A 25,765-nucleotide genomic window follows, 5' to 3' on the forward strand; every position below is an offset into this window, starting at 1 on the left:
TCCTCTTGGTTAAGAATAACTTGAAAGGTAGACAAGTGCCCAATAAACCAATTAATTTCTTGATTTAGTCCCCCCTTGATGTCATATTTTATCTAAACCAGAAAAGCTTTAGACTTCTTAATGACATTTGAAAAACCAGAACCACTTTGTTCATTATATTGATAACTGGAGTTAATAAAAGAATATGAGCACCACCAACCAAGCTAGAAAAAGATTGAGTACTATGTCCCTACAATATACTCAATTACAACATCAACTGCTAGCTTGTGTGAGAAACTAGCCTCACAAGCTAGAAATGTTGTGATGAGTTCTTGGAGTTTTCTTTTCCAATATTTTCAGTACCAACTGTTGACCTAAGGGATTGATTTTGATGATTACAAGACAATTGAGTAGGTTACTAATGCTTGTGTGTTTTTGGAGCAATTTAAGATGTTTTCCAAAGAAGCCTTAGAAGCTTGAACATTTAGAGAAGCATAGAAAAACTCGAGGGATCAAATTTTCAAAGTTGGAGACAAGTTCAAAGGTGATTGAAGGTTTTTGAAACATGAGAGCCGATTCTAGTTGGCTAGAAGTCGACCCTTGGATGTCCATCAGTCAAAACAATGAAGGGATGAGAAGGTCCGAAAGATGATGGATGGAATCAAGGTTTGCCATATCAGACGTACCATATCCTATCGGCACCGAACCGGTATGCAATCTCCTATCGTATTGACACTAAGTACGCGCCTAATCATCCCGTACTATACCGCGTACCAACACTATAATAGAATGATACTTGTATAGGATCCACCGAGACAACAAACCTTGGCAAGAAGCATGGAAACTAGGCTAATTGGATTGACCAGGAGGCCTGATAGTGGTAGTGGGAGTCCTAGCTGTTGCATAAGCAGTAAGGGCCTCTCAAGCTGTCCGACCAATCTGCCTAAGGGCTGAGGAAGAGAAGCAATACTTGATGTGAATTAGTCGTTCGAGCCTCTCATCTCCTCTCGCAGCTGCCAAATGCCTGAGCCTGAGACTCCCAGCCTCTATGATGAGCTCTGACAACTGAATGCTCTCATCCTGCCCATCTCTATCCTCTCACCTCAGACTCTAGATCTATCACTCTCTCACATAGGATGGCGACCAAGTTCGAAGCAACCTCAATACTCTGATCGGCCAACATTTGAGTGATAGTGGAAATATGAGGCACAATATCTGACGAAGGAGCCATAGAAGAACCCTTTGCACTCTTTTCCTACGTTGGATCTCTGGCTAATAGCAATATAGCAGCCATATGGTTAGAGATGGTCTACGCTGATCATCATCCAGCCTGACGAATATAGGTCGTGAACTGCTCTTTCACTGGTGAGTATGCGACTCAAACTGAAAAGTATCAAAAGTATACGTGCTCAAATGTTGCCTATTGCTCTGACTTACTTCTGACTATGGAAGGTCCGGCCTCCCACTTGGTAGAAAAGTAGAACTCAGGACTAAGTCTACTAGGTACGGCTCTTTAAAGGTGATGGTGGTGACTTCGCCTTAGCTCTGTCATCCTCATCTCTGTCGTCTCTTCCAGCTCCTCTTCTCTTAACCCATTGACTGTTTATCTTGTTGTATCTCATATGTATCTGAATACATCAAATCACATGTGGTCTCCCCTTCAAAATCAATATCATACTGTCCAAACATCAAGATGAGAACCATACCATAAAACGACAAGGTTTTTGACCGAGTCATAAATCGTCGTGCATCTGCTGCAACATTAGGGCATATAAGTTCAGAGGAATCTCTTTGATAATATGATACATAATACATATGTCCCGCTCAGATACAAACTCAAATCTTCTTGTCTTCAGATACATAAGTCTCATCTCAATACCCAGTTGATTCGCCTCCACCTTCTCATACTCTGTCACATCCTCCCTACTTGAAATACCCTAGAGCTCGATACGACTCTTTTCCGACCTATCCAAGAGCGCATCATGACCAAGCAAATAAAATATGTGTCCCAACACGTAGCTATCTAATTCAATCTCAACTCCCTTAATAACTAACACCACGCTACTTATCACGAGGTCGGAAAAAGTAGGTACTTAGAGCTACACATATGTTCCCATCCTTGGGCCTCGATTCTCTCTCCCATAGAGAATCCCTCACTCTCTAAAAATGCAAAATCAATGTTTATGCCAATAGTAACATTACGAGTGGCAAGAGGTACCTTACTGGGCGTTCTCTATAAGAAAGATGACTCAGAATGGTGGGAAGAACAAAGTCCAGCTCGAGGAGGTGACAAACGCTCGGCCCATTCCTTCTTTCTACTCCCTTCTTCATGCCCTTCGAAAGATTTTCTTCTTTGACGAATTTTCTTCTTTGGAGTCATGGAAAGCAAATAGGAAGCTAGAAACCCAAGAAATCGAAATGGGAACAGTAGATTTGAAGGATAGAGGGAAGATTAATTTGATTTTTGGCCATTTGAAGGGGGCAAAAACTCTATTTGGGAAGGGAAGAAATAAAGAAATCAAGGTCGGGTTGCCTTAAATTAGGGCCATCGCCCATGAGGGGTCGACACTTAGTGCAAAGGGTTCTTCTATGACTACTTTGTCGGATATGACTGTTGTGCGTCATATTTCCACTTTCACTCAGATGCTGGCCGATTAGAGTATCGAGCTTGCTTCGAACTTTGGTCACCATCTTATGTGGAAGAGTGACAAATCTGGAGCCTAAGGTGAGAGGATAGAGACAAGTAGCTCGATCTGATCAGGATGAAAGCATTCATTTATCAAAGTTGATCGCAAAAGCTGAGAGACTTAGAAGCTTGATCGAGTCAGACAATTGGCTGCTGCGAGAGAAGGTGCAAGGCTCGAGGGACTCGATCACATCAAGCATTGCTTCTCTTCTTCAGTCTATGGGTGGATTGATCAGACAGCTTGAGGTCCTTACCACTTCTGCTAGAGCTTCTGTAGCATCTAGGACTTCCACTATCACCATTAGCCCTCCCAGTCAACCCAGTAAACTTGCTTACCATCTCTTCCAACCATCATTTTCCGATCCTTCTCATCCCTTCATCAGCATTAGGCCTTTTACCAGGACTAGAAGCTGGAAAGCTGGTACCAATGTCTACTAAACCGGGACGAACCGCCCAGCTTGGGCAGTGCCGAACCGATCCGGTGCGAAACCGGGTCGGTTCGCGTAATACATTCAGTTTGGGCCCCGTACCGGCCGGAACCTCTACCAAGACAGTCAAAACCGGTCCTTTACCGACCAGAACTAGCTGGTAAGTGTCTGAACCAGTCGAAACTGACCAAAACCGGCCGAAACCAGTCAGTTCGGTGCAGACTCGATGCTAACCAGCCGGTTCGCACCGAGTCAATCTGGTTCCACACCAAGTTGACACTGTGGACTCCACCTGATGCTTTTAAGCGGCTGCTCAAATCGCCGCTTCTTTTTCCCAAATACACCAAAAAAAATACCAATTCAGACTATCAGAAAAAAGATCCATTCTCATTCCCTCTTTTCTTGAAGGATTTAAAAAATAGCTCAAAAATTGCAAAATAAGAAGAGATGCCAAAATTTTCGATTTAGGCTTAATTTTTTATATATTGTAGATCTATGGACGATCTACACGCTGACATATAATTTTTAATTTTCATGGTACTACTTAATTTGAGAATATTTTATGTTGTTTACTGTAGAATGTAGCATCTCACTAATTATTTTATGATTTGTATCATTTCTTTGATTTGTATCATTTTAAAGAAATAAGATGCATCATCTAAATTAAACCGGGATCATAAAAATATCAAATTAGACTTAAAATCATTAAAAAAGTTCAAAAAAAGTGATTGCCAATTAAATATTCTTGAAAACTAAAAAAATAGGCGTGTAGGTACGGAACCAGCATGCCCTACCCATAACCGTACCGGTTCGGTACAGAATGTACCAGCTACCGACTGATACGGGTCCCAATATCGGTTCAGCAGACCTTGGCTAGTACCTTATCTAGATCATTTGTTCACCAGAAAATATCTTCTTCATCTGACGAGGATTGAGCTTCTTCTAATTCTAAACATAGTTCTTATGTATCTTGAATAAATGTTTGTTGTTTGTGACTTTGTTTTTAGTATCATGCTTCGAATATATGTTATGGATGATATTTTTATATATATTATGCACTATCTTTATGGATGACTTTGTATCTTATCTCATTTATCACATGTCCACCCTTTGTGCTATGTATGGTTTTCTTTGATTGATGATCCCAAAAAGAGGGAGTACATATATAATGTGGTAACAAAGCTTGGTACTCTAGCTCCTCTTTGATCTAAATGTCAAGAGTTAAAGATTGATAGCAACCCAAATAGGATCTTCTCTTGCCAAGGGACAATCTATTAATAGATCTTCTCTTTTCAATGGTACAAACTATACCTATTGAAAGGCACGTATGAAAATTTTTATTCAAGCACTCGATTATAATATTGAAGTATCAAAATCAATGGACTATACACACCCACAAAATTGATTGATGGTATGCACTCTTTCAAGCCTGAAAGTAATTGAATGAGTTTGACAAGAAAATGGCTCAACTCAATACTAAAGCCATAAACATCTTGTATTATTCTTTAGACGCAAATGAATTTAATATTATTTCAACTTGAAATTCTGCAAAAGAGATTTCGGATAGACTGGAGGTAACTCACGAAGGTACTAACCAAGTCAAAGGATCTAAAATCAACATGCTTCTACCTACATATAAGCATTTTAAAAGAGAATATAATGAGTCAATTATTGAAATGTTTACTCGTTCTACTGATATTATCAATGGTCTTAAAAGTCCTGCAAGTCTAACTCTAGTAGTGATCTTGTGAGAAATGTACTTAGGTCATTGCCAAGATTGTGGGAGGCAAATGTCACGGCAATTCAAGAAACAAAGGATCTCAACAATTTACCATTGGAAGAGCTCCTTGGCTCGCTAATGATGCATGAGCTAACCATGAAGAAGAATCAAAAAATAAAAAGACAATAACTCTCAAGTCCACGAAGCAAGAAGATGATGAAATGGACCAATCTGAAAATGGAGATGATGAAAAAATGGCGTTAGTCACCAAAAAATTCAGAAGATTCATAAAGAAAAGTCAAGGAATGAGGAAGAGGCCAATGACTAAAGAGAGGGTAGCAAAGAAAAGGAAAAGGAGTAGCCACTTGTATGCTATAAACGCAAGAAGCTCGATCACTTCAAAATGGATTGTCCAATACTCAAAAAAGCTTCCAAGAAGCCAAGAAGGCAATGATGGCTATGTGGAGTGATAGCAATGATTCAAGCTCGGATGAGAACACCCACAATGTAGCCAACTTATGCCTCATGGCCTATGAGGATGAGGTAAATTCTGAACAAACGACTTTGTTTTTGATGAACTTCAAGAAGCCTTTTATGATCTTCTAGATGAACTAAAGAAACTAGGACTGAGGAATAAAGATCTGAAAATGAAAAAACAATGTTCGGCTAATGAAAAGGAAGAAATTTCAAAGGAAAATATGCTAATAATAGAAGAAAAATCAGAACTTAAAGAAGGAAGTAGATAGATTGAAACATATTACACAGAAATTTACTTTTAAGTTCAGAAAAACTTCAAATGATTTTAGATAATGAAAGAGCGGCGTATAACAAGGCCGCTCCTGGTTATAACCTGCAGAAAAAGCAGAAATTTCTGAAAATATTTTTGTTCAAACTTCTAATGATAGTTTGTCAAAATGTTACTCGTTTCAGCTGGAGTAGGTTGGGACATAAATCTCTTATGTTTGTAGTGCCTTAATTGTTTACATTGTCCATTCCGTTCTTTACTTTATTTATTGCTTATACTTATCATTGCACATCACATACACCTTCGAAAGTTATTGTGCCGCTGCACATAATCAATGAAATTTTTGAAATAACCCAATTCACCCCCTCCCCCCCTCTTGGGTTGCTTCGCTACGCAACACCGACTCCATACTGCTTAGTATCAGACATACCATACCAACCAAATATAGGATAAATACATTATGAGGCCTATACGGATAGATGACACATGTGCTTTGCCAACTCCAACAACGTACCATATGCCGTATAAGGGTGTAACATACCAACCAAACCTATATCAGTGCACGATCCGATGCCAAACTATAAACCTTGGTGTCACCACTAGCTCCATGATATGCATTTCATACATAATATTTTACCATCCACATTTGATACCATCCTTTTAAGCTTCAAAACTTATTACATACAAGGCAGCCTTCTTACCTACAAGTTCCTGAATCAAGTTATGATTGAATCAAGTTCCTCTTAGTTTGTATACCTAGCCACAACTAATGAGATAAATTGTTTGAAAATCAAGTTATGATTGAATTCCATTTGCATAATCATGACGGCAAATGAACTATAGGAAGCAAGGATGGCCGAACCATGCTAAACTAGACTAGTTGGGGATCGGCACATTTCAGCCTACCTATTCAAGATGCAGCCGATTTGCTTATTACCCCCTCCACCTCTGCCACCGCTTGCTCGCATTGGATCCAATCCCCCCCCCTAGGCCGCTCGCGATAGTCCAAGAGCACCTCCCCCCTCATGTTTGAGGGTTTCCAGTAAGTTCCTCCCTCCCTCCCTCTCTCTCTATCTCACTCCACTAGGGTTAGAGTAAGGATTTCCATCGGCCCTCCCCCTCCCTCCCTCTCGCTCTCCCTCCCCCCTCCTGCCTCTCGCTCTCCTTTTCTCCCTCTCATCCTCTATCTGTTTTTGATATGCCCCAAAATGGCATTATACAGATCCGTACCGTACCAAACTAATAGCTGGCCGATATGACCTTCAATACCGGTTCGGCGAACCTCGAATTATAAGGTACAAATATTAGCCCGTAAGTTAAGTTTCCAGATACATGTCTATATATGTATATATGTATAATGCATACACATGTCTATATACATATATATATATGCACTCTTCATACATATATGTGTGCATGTATATATGTACATATTTACGAACATATATGTGTATAAATGTATACATATATGTGCATACATAAACATGTATTTAACTATTTATATGTACTTGTGCACGGGTATTTATATATACATATGTTAGACACATAAATATGTTTTATATGGACAAACTAATATAGATATATGAAACATATGTACATCTACATACGTGTGCACATATGCATATATGTGTATATAAATATGGACATCTCTTTCCAAAGACTATAAAGCAATCTATTCATCAAGCTTCTTAAAGATTCGATCCCATGTGTGTTTTGTAGACTTACTTGAGGGCAAAAGGTGGTTGAGTCAAAGGGGATTTCTCATCCTACAATAAATTAAGTTGATGAATTCTTTGCACCATCATTCATGCACAAAACTAACATTAAAGGAAATAAGAGATTTCTGGCCATCACAGATTCACAGTAGTTGTAAGCAACAGAAGAAGACCTTGAGTTTCTAAGTCTAATCAGTCTCATTTCCACAAGGCTTGTACTTTACATATTTATGTCTTGAAGAATGGGGCCAGGTAGTTGGAGTCCTGCTGGCTTCTCTTTTTTGTCCCCCCCTTTTTGGTGGGAACAGCCGTGCTAAGGATCTAGAAAGTTCATGGCACTATCCTCTGTAACAGTATGCCAAAACCCTCATAAATCAGGACCAAACACCCCACACAACACCCCCACCCAAAAAGAAAAGAAAAAAAAAGGACAACCACCATCATAATTCCTTAAAACTCTTTGAGATTTTTCAATTACACCTTGTGTACAAAACTCCCCATAACTTCATCCAACCTACCTTACTGGTCAATTTGGATCATATCTTTATCAATTAAGGATTGCAACCATCAATATTTTATAATTGGATTTGATCATATCTTTATCAATCCTCTAGCAGTGCTTAGCCAAATATGATTTTAGCAATCATGGCTCTAACTTAAAAATATAAGTTCTTTTCTCTGAATCATGATCACAGACTCCCAAATCCTTGCGATCCCCCTTTTTTCTCAATCAATTAGGCACTAATTCCCATTAGATAGATCATAGCTCAAACACCTCCCTTCCAAGAGTGCTTCCCTCAAATGGGGTCTCCCAAACCATAAAACTATAACACTAGTTCTTCTGAGATTGTTCCAAGTAGGTTTAGGTCGATAGAATTAATTACATAAGGTGTGGAACTGATTTTACCTTCTTCATATTTGGATTTCTACATAGGTTTTGTTTCTCTTGTAATTTTAATGAATTGTATTTTTTAATTTAGTATTTGCAATTTTGTAAGTTTCTTTTTGGATTTTTTTAATTCAATATTTGTGATTTTGTGCTTTCCTTTTAATTTATCAATACATGGGAGTGATAACATTAGTAGATTGGATGGTTTAAGTGACGACAGGAACCAATTTCTGAGTTGCTTATCGATTTCAAACTAAAGTTCTTAATTTGTTCATGTCTATCTTGTATCTAGGTGGGTGTCTTAACAACTCTTTATAGACTAGGTATAGCATCTTTTAGAATAATTTGTGTATTGTATGAGCAAGATAATAGGTATAAACAAGAAATGTAATAAAATTTCCATAATGTAGAATTTTGAGCTTTTAATGCTAACACTTTCAGAAGAATACTTTGGGTCGCCACCCACAACATCTGCACCCAAGGATGCAAGTGATGATCCATAGTGGTGCATCCCAACTGTCTTGAATTGGAACGGGAAGATATTGGGTGACGAGACAGGTTTGGGACCTTTGTAGTGACAAACTAAGTTATCACGATTAACACCAACCAGGATAGTATCTAGGACAACTGATATCTCCATCGATGTCGGCAAAACGAGTTCCAGGCACCGTACTAGTTGTCCGACGGGATGAGTCGGTATGGGCCCGTGCCATCCGTGTCGAACCCGTACCGACACAGTAGAGGAGGCAGGGGAGAGAGGAAAAAAGAGAGAAGGGGAGGGAGGCCGGCGACTCGGGCAGAGAGTCATCAAAAGCTTGCCAACTTCACTTAAAAATCGCGAAATAAAAAAAGGGTCATACCCCTGTTTCAAATGAAACAAGGGACCCGCCCTGTTTTCCGGCCACGGAGCCCAAAGGAGCGTCCTCCGCGCAACTCGCTGGCCGGCCTCCACCTCCCTCCCTCTTCCTTCCTCTCCCTCTCCCTTTCCCTCCCTCTCCCACTCGCTCTCTCTTTCCATCTCCTTCTCTCTCTCCGGCAACGGACTTCGTTTTCGTTGTTGGAACCGTGCCAATCAGCAACCGAGACGACTCGGTACAACAAGAACCACCCGGTTTAGGACGGTTCTGCTGACATTGATCTCCATCCTGACGCTTAGGACTAGTTAGCATCTAGGTAATTCACAGAGACGCCATTTTTTGTTTTTTCATTGTTTCTTGTTTTTTATGGTTGTTTATAGATGTTCATATTTTTTAATGTCATAATTAAGATTATCAAATATTTTTAAAGTAATTGGTGAGGTTATGTTTTGAACTTTTTTTGTTGTAGGTTTAAAAAAGACAAGAAAAAAATGAGGTGAAAGAAAAGGAGAGTAGATTCCTAGAGGAGATTACTAAGTTTTAATTTGGATTTGGGGTTGATGGAGGCCAAATTTGAGCTATAGGAGATGGATTTGCAGTTCTCTCTCCTTTCCCTATCACTCTCCCTCTTTTGCAAGCAAGGCAAATAGCCAAAAGAAACATAATGCTAGTACCCAAGGTCCGCCGTACCGGTACCGGTCGGCGTACCGGTGGCCGGCCGGACCGGTACGGTACCGGTCCGGTCCGTACCGGCTGGTACCGGTCCCGTACCGGCCGGTACGCGGTGGTTTCAAAAACCACAGCGCGCGGCGCTGTGGTTCTTAAAAAAAAAAAAAAAATCGTACCGGTGCGAACCGGCCGGTTCGCACCGGTACGAGGTGCGTACCGGCCGGTACGGGCTCCGAACCGGCCGGTACGCACCCGTACCGGCCGGTTCGGATAAAAAACCGGAAATACCGATTTTTAATCCGTTCCGGTACCGGTCCACGGCCGGACCGGTACGGCATTCCATGCTAGTACCAGTACCTGCATTGTAAACTCACCTATTACCTTGAAAACCTCCCTAATCCTAAATGATGATATAGACCAGCCCTAAAAGGCCTCTAAACAACCATTAAAAAAATAGAAAAACAAAGAGAAGAATGTGTCCAGATTTACGGATGCCAACCAGTCCCAATTACCGGGACAATATCATCTCAATACCATTCTGACCCAATTTCTAACTGCTATGGACTCTAAAGTTGCTATTTAAAACCTTGCTACTACTAGTGGCATGTGCATGAACCTTTAGATCTAGGTTCACAACTAACAATAACCTCAAGAAAGACACCCTCCAAGGTAGTGTAATGGGGTTTGATTCACGAGTTTGTGTGCTCGAATCAATATGATATTTGCCCACAACAAAAAGTACTTGATGCTAGTAGCACGCTAAATCACTTGATACCAGAAGCACTTGATATTCTAGTAGCCCACAACTAGAAGCACTTGATACTAGTAGCACGCTAAACCACTTTCCCCTCTTGACCCGAAGGCGATAACCTTAGCTCCAATCCTAGGCTCAGCATAAATTCTCCAAATGTTCTAAAGTCCTTTCGCTTTGTTGTGGGCGTACTAAATCCCTATCTAAGCTATTGAGGCCTCGAACTCATCCACTTGTAAATTCTTTTCAATAATGAGGCAAATACTTAACACAAATTGTTTGAACTACCTTGATCAAAATTCTTGTTAAGACTTTATCCACTAGCAAGTAGGAGCTTTTCTCGCACTAAGCAAACATGAGGCTCCATGAACAAGGACTAAGATCCTTGCAAAAGTTATCCTTATATCCACCAACACCATAATTTTTGCAATCCTACACCTCTCAAATCATCTAAGTTAAGGTTCACTGAGCCGGTATTGGAGAGGGTACCGGTTGGCGACTGATTCGAAATGGAACGGGTTCATACCATGCCGTTCCAAGGCATACTGACATACGAAGAGTTGTAGAGGGAGGGGGAGAGAGAAAATGAGAGAGGAAGAGAGAGAACGAGAGAGGGAGGGAGAGGGAGGAAGGAGAAGGGCCGAGGGGCACCCTAACCCTTGCCCAAGCAAGAGAGAGAGAGAGGGAAGGAGGGAGGAGGGAGGGAGGGAGGAGGGAGGAGGGTGAGGGAAACCCCTAACCCTAACCCGACCCCAAGAGAGAAAGAGAGGGCAGAGGAACCGCACGATTTGGGCCACGGGTAGTTTAATAGCTGGGGGAAGAGTTTAAGGAGCAAACCGGCCCTGTCTCACTTTAAAAGCCTGAACCGTGTCAGTCCCTGATCGGTCACCCTCCGAGCTAGCCGGTTCAGCGTGGTTCGACAAACCATGATCCAAGCACTAGCATTTGCTACCTAATCATACACACCTTCAACAACCTACCTATAGATTATCCAAGAATTCTCAAATGACTCACAAATTGACTATATAAACTACCAAGAAATCATTCCGTGCAACTAGACCTTAAGATAAGCATGTTATTGTCTAGCTAGTGACCTTGTCCAAATCATTAAGAAATTCTATAGGCGCGCTCCTAACAAAATCCATATGAAGCCTTAATTAACAGGCCTAGAAACCAGGTTTGTGCTCCTTTAATTTTGTAATCAAGGGGAGATAGGGCCAGTGGAAAACCTATAAACATCCCTAACAATGAACAATACATAGAAAAAACCATAATTCATCAAGGGAACAAAGAAAGATATTCAATGTTTAAAGTCACATCTATTTATATCCATAAAAACAAGCATGTCATCAAAACATGATAATCGATATTTAAATCTAATAGACCTTATTCATTCAGCTTTTCAAGGAAGTTAATCTTTGTTATTTATATTGTCTCGGTCTTTTACTTAAGACATCATCTATCACAAGTCTCTATCATATAGTTAGATTTCCTCGGGTCATTTTTCGTAATATACCTTATTCATTCAGCATTTGAAGGAAGTTAACCTTTGGAATTTACACTATCTCAATTCTTTACTTAAGACACCATCTATCAACAATCTGTATCATATAGTTAGATTTCATCCTACCATTTTCCATACCATAAAATAAAAAGTGATGCATTGCATGATACATACATTAAACTTAGCTATGAAAAGCAATGCCCACAAAACTAGTATCAGGGACTGTACTGGTAGGTCACCAGTTTGGTATGTACGATTGGTATAGCAAACACCTTGTACCAAGCCAATCTCCCAGCACTTTTTTCTCACTCCCAGTCATGGAACTTCTTGGTTTGGACTGATTTGGACTCGTTTGGCCCGAGTTCCGAACCGACTAGCAAACCGACCCGGTTTCAATCAATTTTGCAAACTTTGCATGCGAGCAACAAGCATCTAGGATTTAGCCAACTATATAGAAAGAGTTCCTTTGAAAATTAGCGGATTGGTGTTATTTACCAAGAATGGTATATCGATTCACTTGTTCATAGATAGTTCTATTTCAGGAATAAAACAAATGAGTCTTACCAAGTGCGAAATACAAAACAATACCTGCACCTTGGTAGCTGTTCGTTGCCTCTCCTCCAACATGCAATTGGGAAAAATCATATCTAAAGAAATCTGACTCTCTATGCTCCCCACAGACCTTCAGGTAAAATATAAATTAAACATATAGCAAATCAATAATCTTCAATAATGGACTGTAATAACCTATAAGGTAAACAAAATATCACGAAATATACAGGTAAAAAAAATTAATAAAATCATACATGCATCATAAAGAAAGTTCATGCAAAAAAGGCAAGCAGGGCAAGTTATCATACATCGCAGTGACAAACATCATCGAAGTTTGGCATTGTGCAGTTAGCACAAAACCACTTCTTGATAACAAAATGACTGACAGGTTCCCAGTCGCTATCATCATCATCCTCATCATCATAATATTCTTGAAGATACAAGTCTTGTAATGTGCTGCTATTCTGCTTCAAGTTTTCTTCTGCTTCACAACTCTCATGTTGCCCATGCAAACAAGCATTTTCATTAGCATTCACAACATTTCTCGGCCTTGGTGTGGGTTCATCAGCCATGCATTCAGATAAATCAGATTGGTTGGTCCTAGCATTGCACATTTCATCATTGTCCTCTCCAAAAAGTTTTTGCTCAAGACAGTCTTCACGAAAATATAAAGATCCTTTGCTTCCTTCGGGAGCTGATTTTCCCTGGCATTCATACAACAAAGAAAAGCTGCTTTGGCTCTCTACTCGATCAACTTGATTGTGCATTTTACTCTCCAGAAACACTATCCTCTGCTGAGTATTTAGACAAGTTTTTCAGATGCAACAGAAATAGGCATGGAAAATTCTCCTCGAAGCTGTCAATGGAATTTGCACTATCCACATAATTCAGAAATGGACAGCGTAAACCCATATGCAAATAATCAGAGCCAGCAGCAAAAGGAATTATGCCAAAGAATGAAAAGGAAACATATGATAGGAACTAGAAAAGATGTCCATGAAGATGTATAAGAGGTACAAGGTATTAACATATAACGTTGCAACAAGGTAATTACTCATAGACTTCCCTTCTGCTAGTAGAAGTGTATGCAAAAGAAATTGACTTATCATGCTCACAATATAGCAGAAAATTGCATCACAAAAGTCAGCATTTGTCATAAATCACAGTAAAAACAGTCATGCATCTAGGGTAAAAAGATGCTCTAGAATACAACATGGAATTATAAAGAATAAGTATTAGGCACCAACACATTTGGATACAGCATGAATATATGCAAAATACTTGTTTTATTTTTTTTAACTGAAAATAAAAGTAAGGTTCCAAGAATCCAAATAAATCTCGGATACATCTGGGATATTTCCCAAACACTGTTGGGGAAGGATTGCAGATTACCAGGTAAGGTTCATTGGGATTTGAATCTAGATTCACAAAACTGTTTCATCTTGAGCTCCATACACTTTGTTCTTTGTGCTTATTGGGAGAGGCAAGAGAGTGGGAGGGACAAGGGAAAGAGAGGGAGAGGGAAGGATGGAGGGAGGGAAGGAGACCAGTCCAGTCACAACATCCAATGTTGAGGGGGGACCTGGTGGAGCAGCAATGATGCCTGGCATCCAATGAGACCACAGCAAATTAATATTTTCTTCTTTGCTAATCATATTTTACTCTGCAACCATTCACCTTCTCTGTTTACTCACCTCATCCTTCCCCAGGCTTGAAGAAACAACCATACTGCAGCACAATACACCCTATATTGAGGTGTACCGGGGTGTGTATCGGATATTGTACCAAGGCACATTGACGAACTGTGAGTCAATACATATGTGCCATGCCAGCACATGACCAGAATGCCCTGGTACCACGATACTTCAAACCTATTCTCCTACTACTAAAAATCTCTACAGTCATCAACACAAGCAGAGAACCATGAATAACTGTGTCTTCTCATGTTGGCATTTTAAATTGGCTTTTCGATAATTTAGAGTAGCAGTACCTGTTTTGAGCAGCTAGACTTAAATGAAATATATATAATTTTAAAATATATATATATATATAAATTTTCTCCTGTATAGATTCATACTAAGATGAATTCGAGGTTTTCAGTTACACAAGAATATTAGAACATCTGCTAATTAAGGTTTTACCAAATATTACTGCAACCAGGGCCATCAATAGTCCAAAGGATCCTATTAAGTCAAATCAAGACATATTTTTTTGGGAATCTGTGGTCATGGAGTCAAAGCATGACCTAAGGGGGCGTTTGGTATAGGATCATCGTCCCAAGATCAAGGGTGACGTAAGTGGAGGTAATGAGATCACCGTGTTTGGTAGCACCATGGTGATCCTACGTGGCGGTGATCCTAAATCACCTCCACTCCTTAAATCACCACCCAACCCGGTGATGGGATATCCGTCCTTGAGGTCAGAAATCTTAGATCACCCCAAAGCAGTGATCCTGGGTTGAAAATTAAAGACAAAAATACCCCTCAATTTAGCAAAAAAATTGATATATCAATATACCATCAATATATTATGTCAATGTTATATATATATATAATATTATGTTGATATTATATATTATATTAATGATACATATTATATTATAATATATTACAAATCATATTATTATCATATTATTATTGAAGGATAATTTTAAATTATAGTAGAAATATATTATTATATTTTATATTTATATAATGAAAATATTTAATATATTACTCCTATTTACCTTATTTTTCTAATCAAAATAATTATTAGTATTAAAAATATATTATAAGTATAAATACAAATATTAATTCTACAATGAAAAATAACATATTTTTATAAGATTAATAATTTATAGGAGTAATAAATATATTTTTATGGAATATATTAATAATTAATATATTGATAAATATATTAATATTTTATTATAATATATTTTATATGATTAATAAATATATGATAAGGGCTACTAAAAGTAGAATATGTGACAACATTATGGAGCTATTATAGGAATTAACACATTGACTTACATTTTTGATTCATGAGAATTAAAAACACATAAAAAATCCATCTAAGATATATCAGGAGTATTTGTGGTATTATGTAGTCGGTGATCTTGGATCTTCGTACCATACCAAATAAGTTACTCATGGATACCTGAAGATTTTTAATTACTAGACCATAGCCTGCCAAACACATTGATCTTAGATCACTGGAGATCAAATCACCCCAGCATTCGGATCATCGGAGATCTTAGATCACCGTGGTGATCCTGTTGGGGTTACCAAACGCCCACTAAAGTGACAAATCAGCATCATCCAAAAAGGCAAAGGGTAGAGGAAGAAGCTGGGCTGAGGATGGAAACTTCATGACAAAACAAGTTACTTAGCCTACATCCTCTAGCCAAAGTAATGTATCTTCTAAGGAAACTTTGGAAGGCATATGGACATTTAGCCCTACTTTGTCACATGATTAAATGGATTTAACAGAATAAAATCATTTTTTCTGATTCACTCCATTTTATCCCACCTAAAACCTGTATGCATTAGCGGAACACTATTATTAAGAATTTCAAGAGGTTTTTCACTCACTTGTTCCTTCGGAGCAAAATAAAGATATTTATCTTGAAAAAAATAGTATAACAGAGTTATTCCTCCATTTTCACCTAACTTATTACTCCTCCACTTTCCCACAATAACTCTATTTAACAACCAAACAGGCCTTGGGCAAAAGGATTTTGAGCCTAAAAAAGAAAAAGGCAATTAGAGAATTGATCTTAGGAGTCATTTAAACTTGCAACTTCAGAGCATCTACATGGTGCGATTGCTAGGATGTTCATTCTATCCTGAACCTCAGAAAACCCTTACTATGTAATAATATATTGTTATGTTGATAAAATTTCAATTTAGTCACTTATCCCTTGTTATAATAATTTAAGGACCAGACTACAAATACAAAGGGCGAGCTTTGGAAAGTTAAAGAAGGTTAGGGAAAAATGGATGGTAAGGAATAAGCATCACATGTGATGGATGAACAGAAGCATAGATGAGGTCACCCATAAATTTTCTTCTTTGGGTAATAAACAAAAAGTTAGCCTACATTCTTGAAACAATAATTGAGCTCATATACTTGGAGTGCTGAAACATACTTTGTAAAGCATATCTAGGGCATGTCTGGTTGAGGAGAGTTAGACTCTCGAATGAAAATGGAATCGAGTGACTCCCATTCCAGTTGTTTGGTTGGGGGGAGTCCCACTTCCATTCCGATTTCAGAGAGGAATGAAAATGCCTCAATCCCCCAAAACGCAATCCCTACTCTTCTCTAGTATTCAAATTTCATTATGATTCCAATTCTGATCACAAATCAAACATGTCTGAGGATATGGCTATTCTAATTCCCATTCTAATCCATTCTAAATCTGATTTTGATCACGAACTAAATGCACCCCTAAAATTGCAATCTACCTTAGTTGTACAAGCATAAGCCAATCTCTTATGATGCCATATAATATTGAACTATAAATGTTTTAAATTATATACATAACCTACAAGAGAAAGGAAAAGAAGGAATCTTTACACATCAAATCCAATGACAATGATGATGATGATGATATTTATTATTTATATTTTGGTTAAATTCTAACATCATATGGAGTTACATGGTGGTATATAGACACTAAATAATCAGGTATGTTGTTCATTTCAAGAGACACATTATATATGGGTGTATGGTGGTGAAAACTAGACTTTTGTGCTTCTATGTGTGATTTTCTTTACTTTTTTTCATTTATCTAGTTTACATTAAGTCATGTTTCCATTTTTCACCTTTTCTTTATAACTTTCAGACACAGATCAAAAAGAACCTCAGAGCTTTCGATTCGACAAATGATTCAGTCCTAGTCCACCTCCTTTGTGATTTTTGGCTTGAAACCAATCTCGTAAATGCTGGTTATCAGGGATGACACAGTCACCAAAATTTTCCTCATCAATCACTCAATGAGATTGGCAATTTTCAATGAACTTGTGATTTTGAAAATGTTTAAAAATGTTGATGCAAATTATGCTTTGACCAATAAGATGCTTAGACAATTTAAACAAAAAAGTGGCATAAAATATGTCCTTATCACTAACAAAACATGCTTAAGAAACTCAGCTTGTAAGGAAAATGAAATCCTTACTGATATACTGCATGACAAGATTGGTTACATGCTTTCTTTAGAAAACCTATTCATATAATGATAATTAAGTACTAATACAAGTAAGCCATGTGAAGACTTAGTTCATGAAATGTGGGACTTAATGAAAGAAAAAGTGAAGATAGCATTAGATCAGAAGGGAAGAAAAAGGATGATCGTCAACATTTGATGCAGTGGTACAAAACATTTTAGTTGATTGATGGGGCAAAAGCAACACAGTACCTCACTGCTTGGCATGGTTGTTGAATGCAAGATAATTTCTAACTTGCAAATCGTAAACATTCTCTTTTATGTTCACTACCTAATCATGGTTGTTGAATCCAAGTAATTTCTAAACTTTCAAATCTTAAACATTCACTTTTCTATTCTCTATCTGATCATGGTCCATTAATTATCCCAGTTTCTTAGTATAGTATTATATCTCAACTTCGTATAATGAGGCTCCAAACCATGTTCCATCGAATTTATAACGGCTAAGGATACTATGCAGCAAAAAAATAATGGTCAATGCCGAAAATGCCAACTTTCCAACAAGCTATAGAAGGGCCGGCAGAACATAATCCCATACATGATAAAGGAATCCTAGTCCAAAGATCCTGTAAGTTATTTTTGAGGCCTCTAAACACATACTTCAGAGCTTGGCTTTATAGTTACTCAGGCAGCCATGGTCCTCTTTGGTTCACTTAATAAGGAGCAGACAAAAACCATATTGATCTTTCAGCACTCATAATTATTAATCTTTTTTGTTTTCTAATAAAGAGGGGGGAAAGCATGCTACCAACTAAAATACCCCAATCAGACAACATAAGAGACAGAAAACAAGCATCCAGTTAAACGATTCAGGAATCTAAAGTAGGGTCCCTCCTATTTCACCCCACCAACCAACATCTACATTCCAAGGCTTCTATTATCGTAGAAGAGCGGCGAAGAAAGAAGCATTATAAAAGAAGATGATGATGATGATGAGATTACCGGAGCTAGTGTAGGAGATCGAGATCTGGGGAAGGAGTTGGGAACTGGGGGCTTTGTCTTGGCCGTTCGGCGCTGTAACCGGAGTTTTGGGACGGCACGGCGCTGATTGATGTCCCCAGGAGGAGTTGGGGGTGAAGGTGGAAAGGGTATTAGGGCAAACGGGAGAGGAGAAAAGGAATTGACGCACCGCCGGGGTTCGGGATTTATTTTAAAATTTCTTATTTCATTTCAACCGGATGGATATCTGCATGCAGGAAGAAACTCACACCCGGATCCGGGAAATTGTAATCATGGCTTTATCCAGATCCAGATCCGGATCCGGATAGACCTGGAACTCTGTGTGCGTGCTGCGGGATCCGGATCCGGATCGACCTGGAACTGTGTGCGTGCTGCGGGCGGATTTTATCGGACCCGGTTTCAGGTTTTCAGCATTTCAAGGGGCAGGAAATGCGAAGGGACATTCCGGCCAACAGTTTCAGCATTTCCAAGGTGCATCATTGTCACACGGTGTACGACATTTTGTGGATTATGTTTCGCAATCGTACTAATGCAAAATTTCTGCAATCACAAGAACACTAGAATATAAGAATACAGCAGTAGAGCCATTTTGTTTTTTGGTAACTAGTAAAGCCATTTTGTTAAGTCCATCAGATTAAATTCAAAAAGCTTCCAGCATTTTAATATCTTTTAAATCTTGAAAATCGAACACTTTGCGTAGATTCTTTGCAAAGTAGTCAGTAATGGATCTCGTCAAATTTACACAATGAGAATAAACAAGATAATATATAAATTATTTAATAAAAATTATATACATATATAGAGTTAACAGCTATTATGTAGATATCATACCAATAAACTTTGTCACCTTTTTAGGAGTCGAACTTAATTTTTTTCATCCATTATCTCTTCCTTATAAGCAGTAATGACTGGTCTATTCTTGTAACTATGAATAAATAAAAATCAGTAGAGTTTTATTTCAGTAATTTTTTTATAGTAATTCTTTCGAAAATCTAATATGTGTCTAAAATAGTAACGAATAACTTTTGGTATGTTGATTAGTTCAACCGATCAACAAAAAAAAACCAAAAATGTTAAAAACTTTATCATGCTACTTAGGTACTCTCTATCACATAAGTCTCTCCTCTATTCTCTTCCTTAATTCAGGTTGTATCTCTTCCTTAACCAGGAGAGCACTTAGCATTGGGTTTTATGGTGCTTTGAAACTCATGTGATCTTCTCTATTTTTAAGGCAACTGTCGTTCTCCATAATGGTGTTGAAAAGCAGTCGCCGATGAGAGTTCCTTTTAATTTCTACTTTTAGATCATGTTGTCCACGACTAAAGGCAATAGAGTTCATTCATGAAAAGGAACTACTGTAGCCTCTTTAGTTGCCGATCACTCAAAGGACCACTTCTGGATAGAAGAGGCGGAGTTGCCAAGTGCACTCTGTGATGTACTGTTTTTTGATTTTTTTGATTGTATCCGTACATGTTATGTATGATACTCCTGTTTTTAGTAACAACAACAAAAAAAAAGGGCTACTCAAGGTTGCCGGTAATCGGCATGGCAGACCCATCGAATTACAAAGGAAGAGATAGCCATTCTCGAGGAACATTTTTTCCAAGTTCTTATATTCTTGGAAGATGAGATGGCTAAAGCTCATAGCAAGTGGGAGAAGTTATCAGTGGTGACGTAGAGTCCAAGGCAAAGAATGCTTATAGACTTGATTGCCAAAACTTTCACAAAAAGGTGCAAACATCTAAGGATGTTTAGAGGCATTTTCCATGGAGGAGGGGACTATCTATTTCATTTTCAATCTGAGGAGTAGAGGGATTTTGTTCTTATGAAAGGGCCATGGATAATCTCCAGTCAAGACCTTGATATACAACCATGGTCTTTGGATTTCTTCTCTACAAAGGAGACAATAAAATCAGCTTTGTCATGGGTGAGTTTGCCTCTACTTCCTATTGAATATTGGGACAGATCGAAGTTTTTGAGGATTATTTATCGCTAGCAAGTTGATGTTTGTGAATGAGTTTACAGATCATATCTAGAGACTGGGGTATGCAAGAGTTTGTATTAAGATGGATATTCCTAAACCTTTGAAGCTAGGATGATCTATTCAAGGTATTAATTCAACTTTCTGGCAATCATTTTCTATGAAAATATGTTGATAGTGTGCTTTTGATGCGGATGTCTTGGCCATTTGGAGGTGGATGTCAATAGGCAATAACTTTCTCTTCTGTTAGGAAAACACAGGTTCAACTGAACAATTTTGTGGTGGCGGAAAAAGTGCCAATCCATCCATGGCTACCAGCCAAGAAAAAGGGAATTGTAGTGGCGGGTCTGGTTTTTTGATGATCGTCAATCTATTTCACCGAAAAAGCTATATGGCACTTAGCTTATGGTAATAAAAATCAGAATCTTAACCCTAGATTTACGAATATCAATAGGGACGGATACATAAATATTTTATTCATTCTCGAACTCAATGAGATAGTTTTAACCAAAACTAAATAAGAATGGTTTTGGTGATGATTTTAAAAAATAAAAATTATTTGGTTTTAATTTTGGTTTCAATTTTAAGAAATTTTCTAGCATGAACCTGACCCAAAAACCAAACCCAAAACTAGACACAAAATCGAAAATACTTGATAGTTAATGCCCTTAATACCCTTTGTATTTGGTATAAATTCAAATTAGGAACTACATGAAATAATCTAGAACATTTCCTATTCTACTCAATGACAAATCTTTAATTTATTTGTAAAAATTATGACAATTAATTTATATTATAAAAATTATAAAAATTAATTTATATTATGAAAATTATTGATGATCTCTTTAATTTAGTTATTTATATGTAAAAGGTTTGAAATAAACAAAAAAAAGTTAAGCCATTTTTTGCTTTTCGGTTTTGACTTTGGTTTTGCCTTTTTTTTTGTGGCAGTTATGATTTTTTATTTCAAAAACTATTCGGGTTCGGTTTCAATTTCGGGGAGCAACAGTGGATTTCGAGTTTGGTTTCAATTTTTTTACCAACCGCACTGAATCCATCCTATTGACATCCCTACCTAGGTTCAAGGGTGAAAGAAGATGACCAAGTCGCCACTCAGTATGCATGGGGAATCATCTCTAACTCGTTCGATTCAACTAAGTGGGACGACAAGTGGAAATGTGCTTGAAGAGGGCTGGGAGAAGACCTCTAAAGTGGCACATCATCGCTCACCCGAGCATAGCTGGGTGAATTGAAGCACAAATCTATTTTGTCTATAGGTTTTAATTGACTCTAGTGGATCCATTGAACCATAGGATGTCTCTTTTATATGGGGCTCTAGCCATGTTCAAAAGGACCAAGTCCAATCCATAGGCAACAATAGGAAAAAGGGCGAGATTGCCAACTTTCTAGATTTGTGGATCTAGTAGAACCCAAGTTTATCTTCAAGAGCACCGTATTCAGGCCCAAACTGTGGGCAATAAGAGCAGTAGCCCATGAGTCAATAATGCTCAGCTTAAGAAGCCTACAAAGCCTCCGTCTAATCCTCTTGAAAAGTATGATGATTGCCCAACCTAGAGGCAAGCCTTGTCCAAAGGTTCGTTTGTTTTCGTATTACCATATATTGTTCAAAAGTCATGGGATGTAGGGAAGTCTGCTGGCCCTAGCAAAGAAAAGGTGGGCACTCTTTCCATGGCTCAAATTGTTTGGGGGATGTGATGCCGAATACCTCAAATGTTGGACTTAGTGAAGATGAACATGACCATGCACTTTGGTTAGAAGTGTATTGGAGATTGTTCTCATGATTGAGTGAAGAGGTGGTGGTAAGGACAACCTCAACCTGAGGAGCCTCATATAGCTATTGATCCTAATAAGGATAATTTTACTAATAATCTTTCATGATGAAAATTCTTTTGTAGAATTATAGGGAGCTGGTAAACCCTCAATCTTGGGATACTCTTATTGAAACTATAATAGAAATTACTTGTATACTTTCTTTTTATTTTGAGATGTTTTGGTTGTACTACCCTCACTCTTGGGATATTGTTCCAAGTGCTTGAAATATTCCAGTTAGGGGTGATGCTATGCACTATCTAATGCAAAGATTAGACCTCACTAAAAGAAGGTTGAAATACGGGAATAGAATAGTGGTAAGTATGATCTTCAAGAGGCTGGAGAAAATTGAATCAGTAATCTTGGAGTTACAAAGGAAAGAGTGTGAGGAGGAAGGACTTTCTAATAGTGATCTAAGTATTTTGCGGTCCTATCTTGCTTAGCATAATTCTCTTTTATGGCAATAGGAGGCTATGTGGAGATAGTAATCAAGAGTTAGATGGCTTAGAGAGGGAGATAATTATACTAAGCTTTTCCATCATGCTATAATTCTCAAAAGAAATAGAAATAGTATTCGTTTCTCAAAGATAAAAATGAGAATAATTTAGAGGATGAAGCATCAATCAAGAGTGAGCTACTAAGATTTTTCAGTTCTAGATAGAGGGTGGAGAAGGAGGATATGAATCTAGTTGCTATCCCATTACTTGATATCACATTATATAATATAGACAATGAGAGGCTATTAAGGTCAATTACTGAAAATGAAATTGAAGATATTTACACTCTCTGTTGGGTGATAGAGCCTCTAGCCCCAATGGTTTTCCACCTTTCTTCTTTAAGCATTGTTCGCTTATTATTCATGGAGATGTATATCTTGCAATTAAGCAGTATTTTACTTGTAGTTCCATGACTATCTTGGAAACACACCTTTATTACTCTTATTTCAAAGAGGTCTGATTCTTTACTTTCATTTTACTATCGGTCGATCAGTTTGTGTACTATACTTTATAAAATTATTGCAAAATTGTTAGCCAATAGAATGCAACATGTGTTACATCCATTGATAAATTCAGAGCAGGAGACTTTTATTAATAATAGGAGTATCTCTGATAATGTATTTATGGCTTAGGAACTAATATATGATTTGCAAAGAGCTCCAATCAGCACAACTATAAGGCAGTCAAGTTGGATATAAAGGGTGTATATGATAGAGTTCAATGGGATTCTATTCACTTTCCTTCATTGGTTTGGTTTTTATGATGCTTGGATTGATTGGATTCGAAGTAGTGTTTTTTTCCCTTTATTTGCTATTCTGATTAGTGCCTCTCCCTTTGAGATATTATACTCATCAATTGGTGTGAGAAAGGATGTCCACTATCACCCTATTATTTATTATTTATGTAAATGCATTTCTGAGGATGTTAAAAATTATAGCGGAGGAAAATCTTTTATTTGTATATCAGCCAACTCGAGTTGGGGTAACTATTTCTCATCTTCTCTTTTCTGGTGATTGTATTTTATTTGTTTGGGCTACTCTATCTAACACAACAGTTTTGTCTACCAATAAGTGCTTATTGTCAAGCTTTTGGTTAGAGAATGAATCTACAAAAAGCTATAGTAAAATTCATCCCAAAAGTTAATACCCTTACTAGGTAGCACATTAGAAATCAATTATATATTAGAAAAGTTGATGGCACATGGCAATATCTTGGAGTTCCTATCTTTGGTAGGAGACCGTCTATAGCCGATTTTAATGGTTTCGTACAACAATTTTGGATAGACTAGAGGGACGAAAATGGAAGGTATTATCTAAGATGAGTAGAGTCAAACTTATTAAGTCAATTCCTTTAGCGCACTCTATGTATTTGATGTCCAATACCATTATTCCCAAGAGTGTGCTACTGAAGTTAGAGAGCATTATTCAAAAAATTTTATGGGTATCATCTGATAATATAAGAAGGGTGCATTTGATTTTCTGGGATCGTGCATGCAGTCTATCCAAGATAGAGATTTGGGTATTCTTTCTTTATTGCCGCTTTAATGGCTAAACATGCTGTGAGGTTTTTATTAATTCAGGATGACTTCTGGAGTGCATTCATGAGAGCTAAATATGGTGCTTGGTCTCTATGTTTTCTCCTATTTGTCCTCCAAATAGCTCCCTAGCATGAAAAAAGATATGCTCCTATGGTTCGATTGTCTGTTCTAACATTAAATGGTGTATTGGGAATGATGTATCAATTGATGTGCTATATAATCTATAGTTAATATCCACTCCTTTTGGACAATGGCTCACTTCTATTGATACCAATTTGTTGCATGGTCTTATGGTAAAAGATTTATCGTTGTTGGCGACAGGAAATGAAATCAACTATTAGTTTCACAACCTTTTGGAAAAGAATTAGTTGATAGAGTCCTCTCTACTCTAATTCTAGGTGGCGACAGTGTAGACAAGTTGGAATAGGACCGATCTTCGGGTCTAATGATTAAGGTATCAAACTTTGACAAACTCTTTTTATTCCATTCTCAATCTAATTATGGTATTGACTGGGTGTGGAGGCTACGTGTTTATCTCAAAATTATTTTATTTATGTAAAAAGTTGCTTGGCATTCGCTTCCATGTTGGAATGTTTTACACAATCATGGACTTCGTATAATATGATTTATGCCTAAAGGTAGAAGAGTTTACTATTCATTTTATACTGCAATGTAGATTAGCACTATAGAGTATGGAGGCTGGCCCCTTTTTACCCTTCATTATGGATTGATGATTTCCTTCAAACTTTGAGAGAGATCTTTTAGTAATAATACGAAAGACTAGAAGTAATTTTGATGTGTTACATTGCTTATTATATCTAGCTGGTTAGAAATGAACATAATTTCCAAGGAACAAAATATAGTGTCAGAATGATTTTTCTTAAGGCACGTGGTCATGTGACTACTTCAGAGGGACTATTGAAAGTAGGGGTAACTTATGGCTCTTCTCATCCAATTTCTATGTCTTCATAAGGAGTATATTTTTCTAGGGAGCCACCACCTCCTGCTTCCTCAAGATCAATTTTGATGGTAGCGTACATAAGAGTGGCACTTTTGGTGGAGTAGGCTTTGTGATCAAAAACTCTAATGACGCTTTATTAGTTGCAAGTGGAGCTAGAATTTTTGATATGACGGTTCCAATGGTAAAGATGCATGCTGCTTGGGAGGGGTTAATTACACTACATAAAATTTAAGGGTTTGACATGTTTATTTGGAAGGAGATTCTAGGACAATAGTTAGATGGCTTTCAGAGAAACCTA

The 25,765-nt window shown here is 37.8% G+C and overlaps 1 protein-coding gene across 1 annotated transcript in view; it reads right to left on the bottom strand.

Moving 5' to 3' along the window:
* LOC103720603 (histone deacetylase 15) overlaps window positions 1-18,935 on the bottom strand; it is a 65,355-nt gene extending 46,420 nt beyond the window's left edge. Inside the window, exons 1-4 of the mRNA XM_088717698.2 lie at window positions 18,910-18,935; window positions 18,644-18,860; window positions 12,804-13,289; window positions 12,532-12,625 (exon numbers count right to left, since the gene is read on the bottom strand). Coding sequence (XP_088573824.2) covers window positions 12,532-12,625; window positions 12,804-13,289; window positions 18,644-18,860; window positions 18,910-18,935 — 823 coding nt within the window. The remainder of the gene's footprint in view (window positions 1-12,531; window positions 12,626-12,803; window positions 13,290-18,643; window positions 18,861-18,909) is intronic.
* Between the last annotated feature and the right edge of the window lie 6,830 nt (window positions 18,936-25,765).

Source organism: Phoenix dactylifera, chromosome 1 (assembly GCF_051530095.1).
Source record: "Phoenix dactylifera cultivar Ajwa chromosome 1, Ajwa_hap1_PhDact_Kaust_v1.1, whole genome shotgun sequence".
NCBI lineage: Eukaryota > Viridiplantae > Streptophyta > Magnoliopsida > Arecales > Arecaceae > Phoenix > Phoenix dactylifera.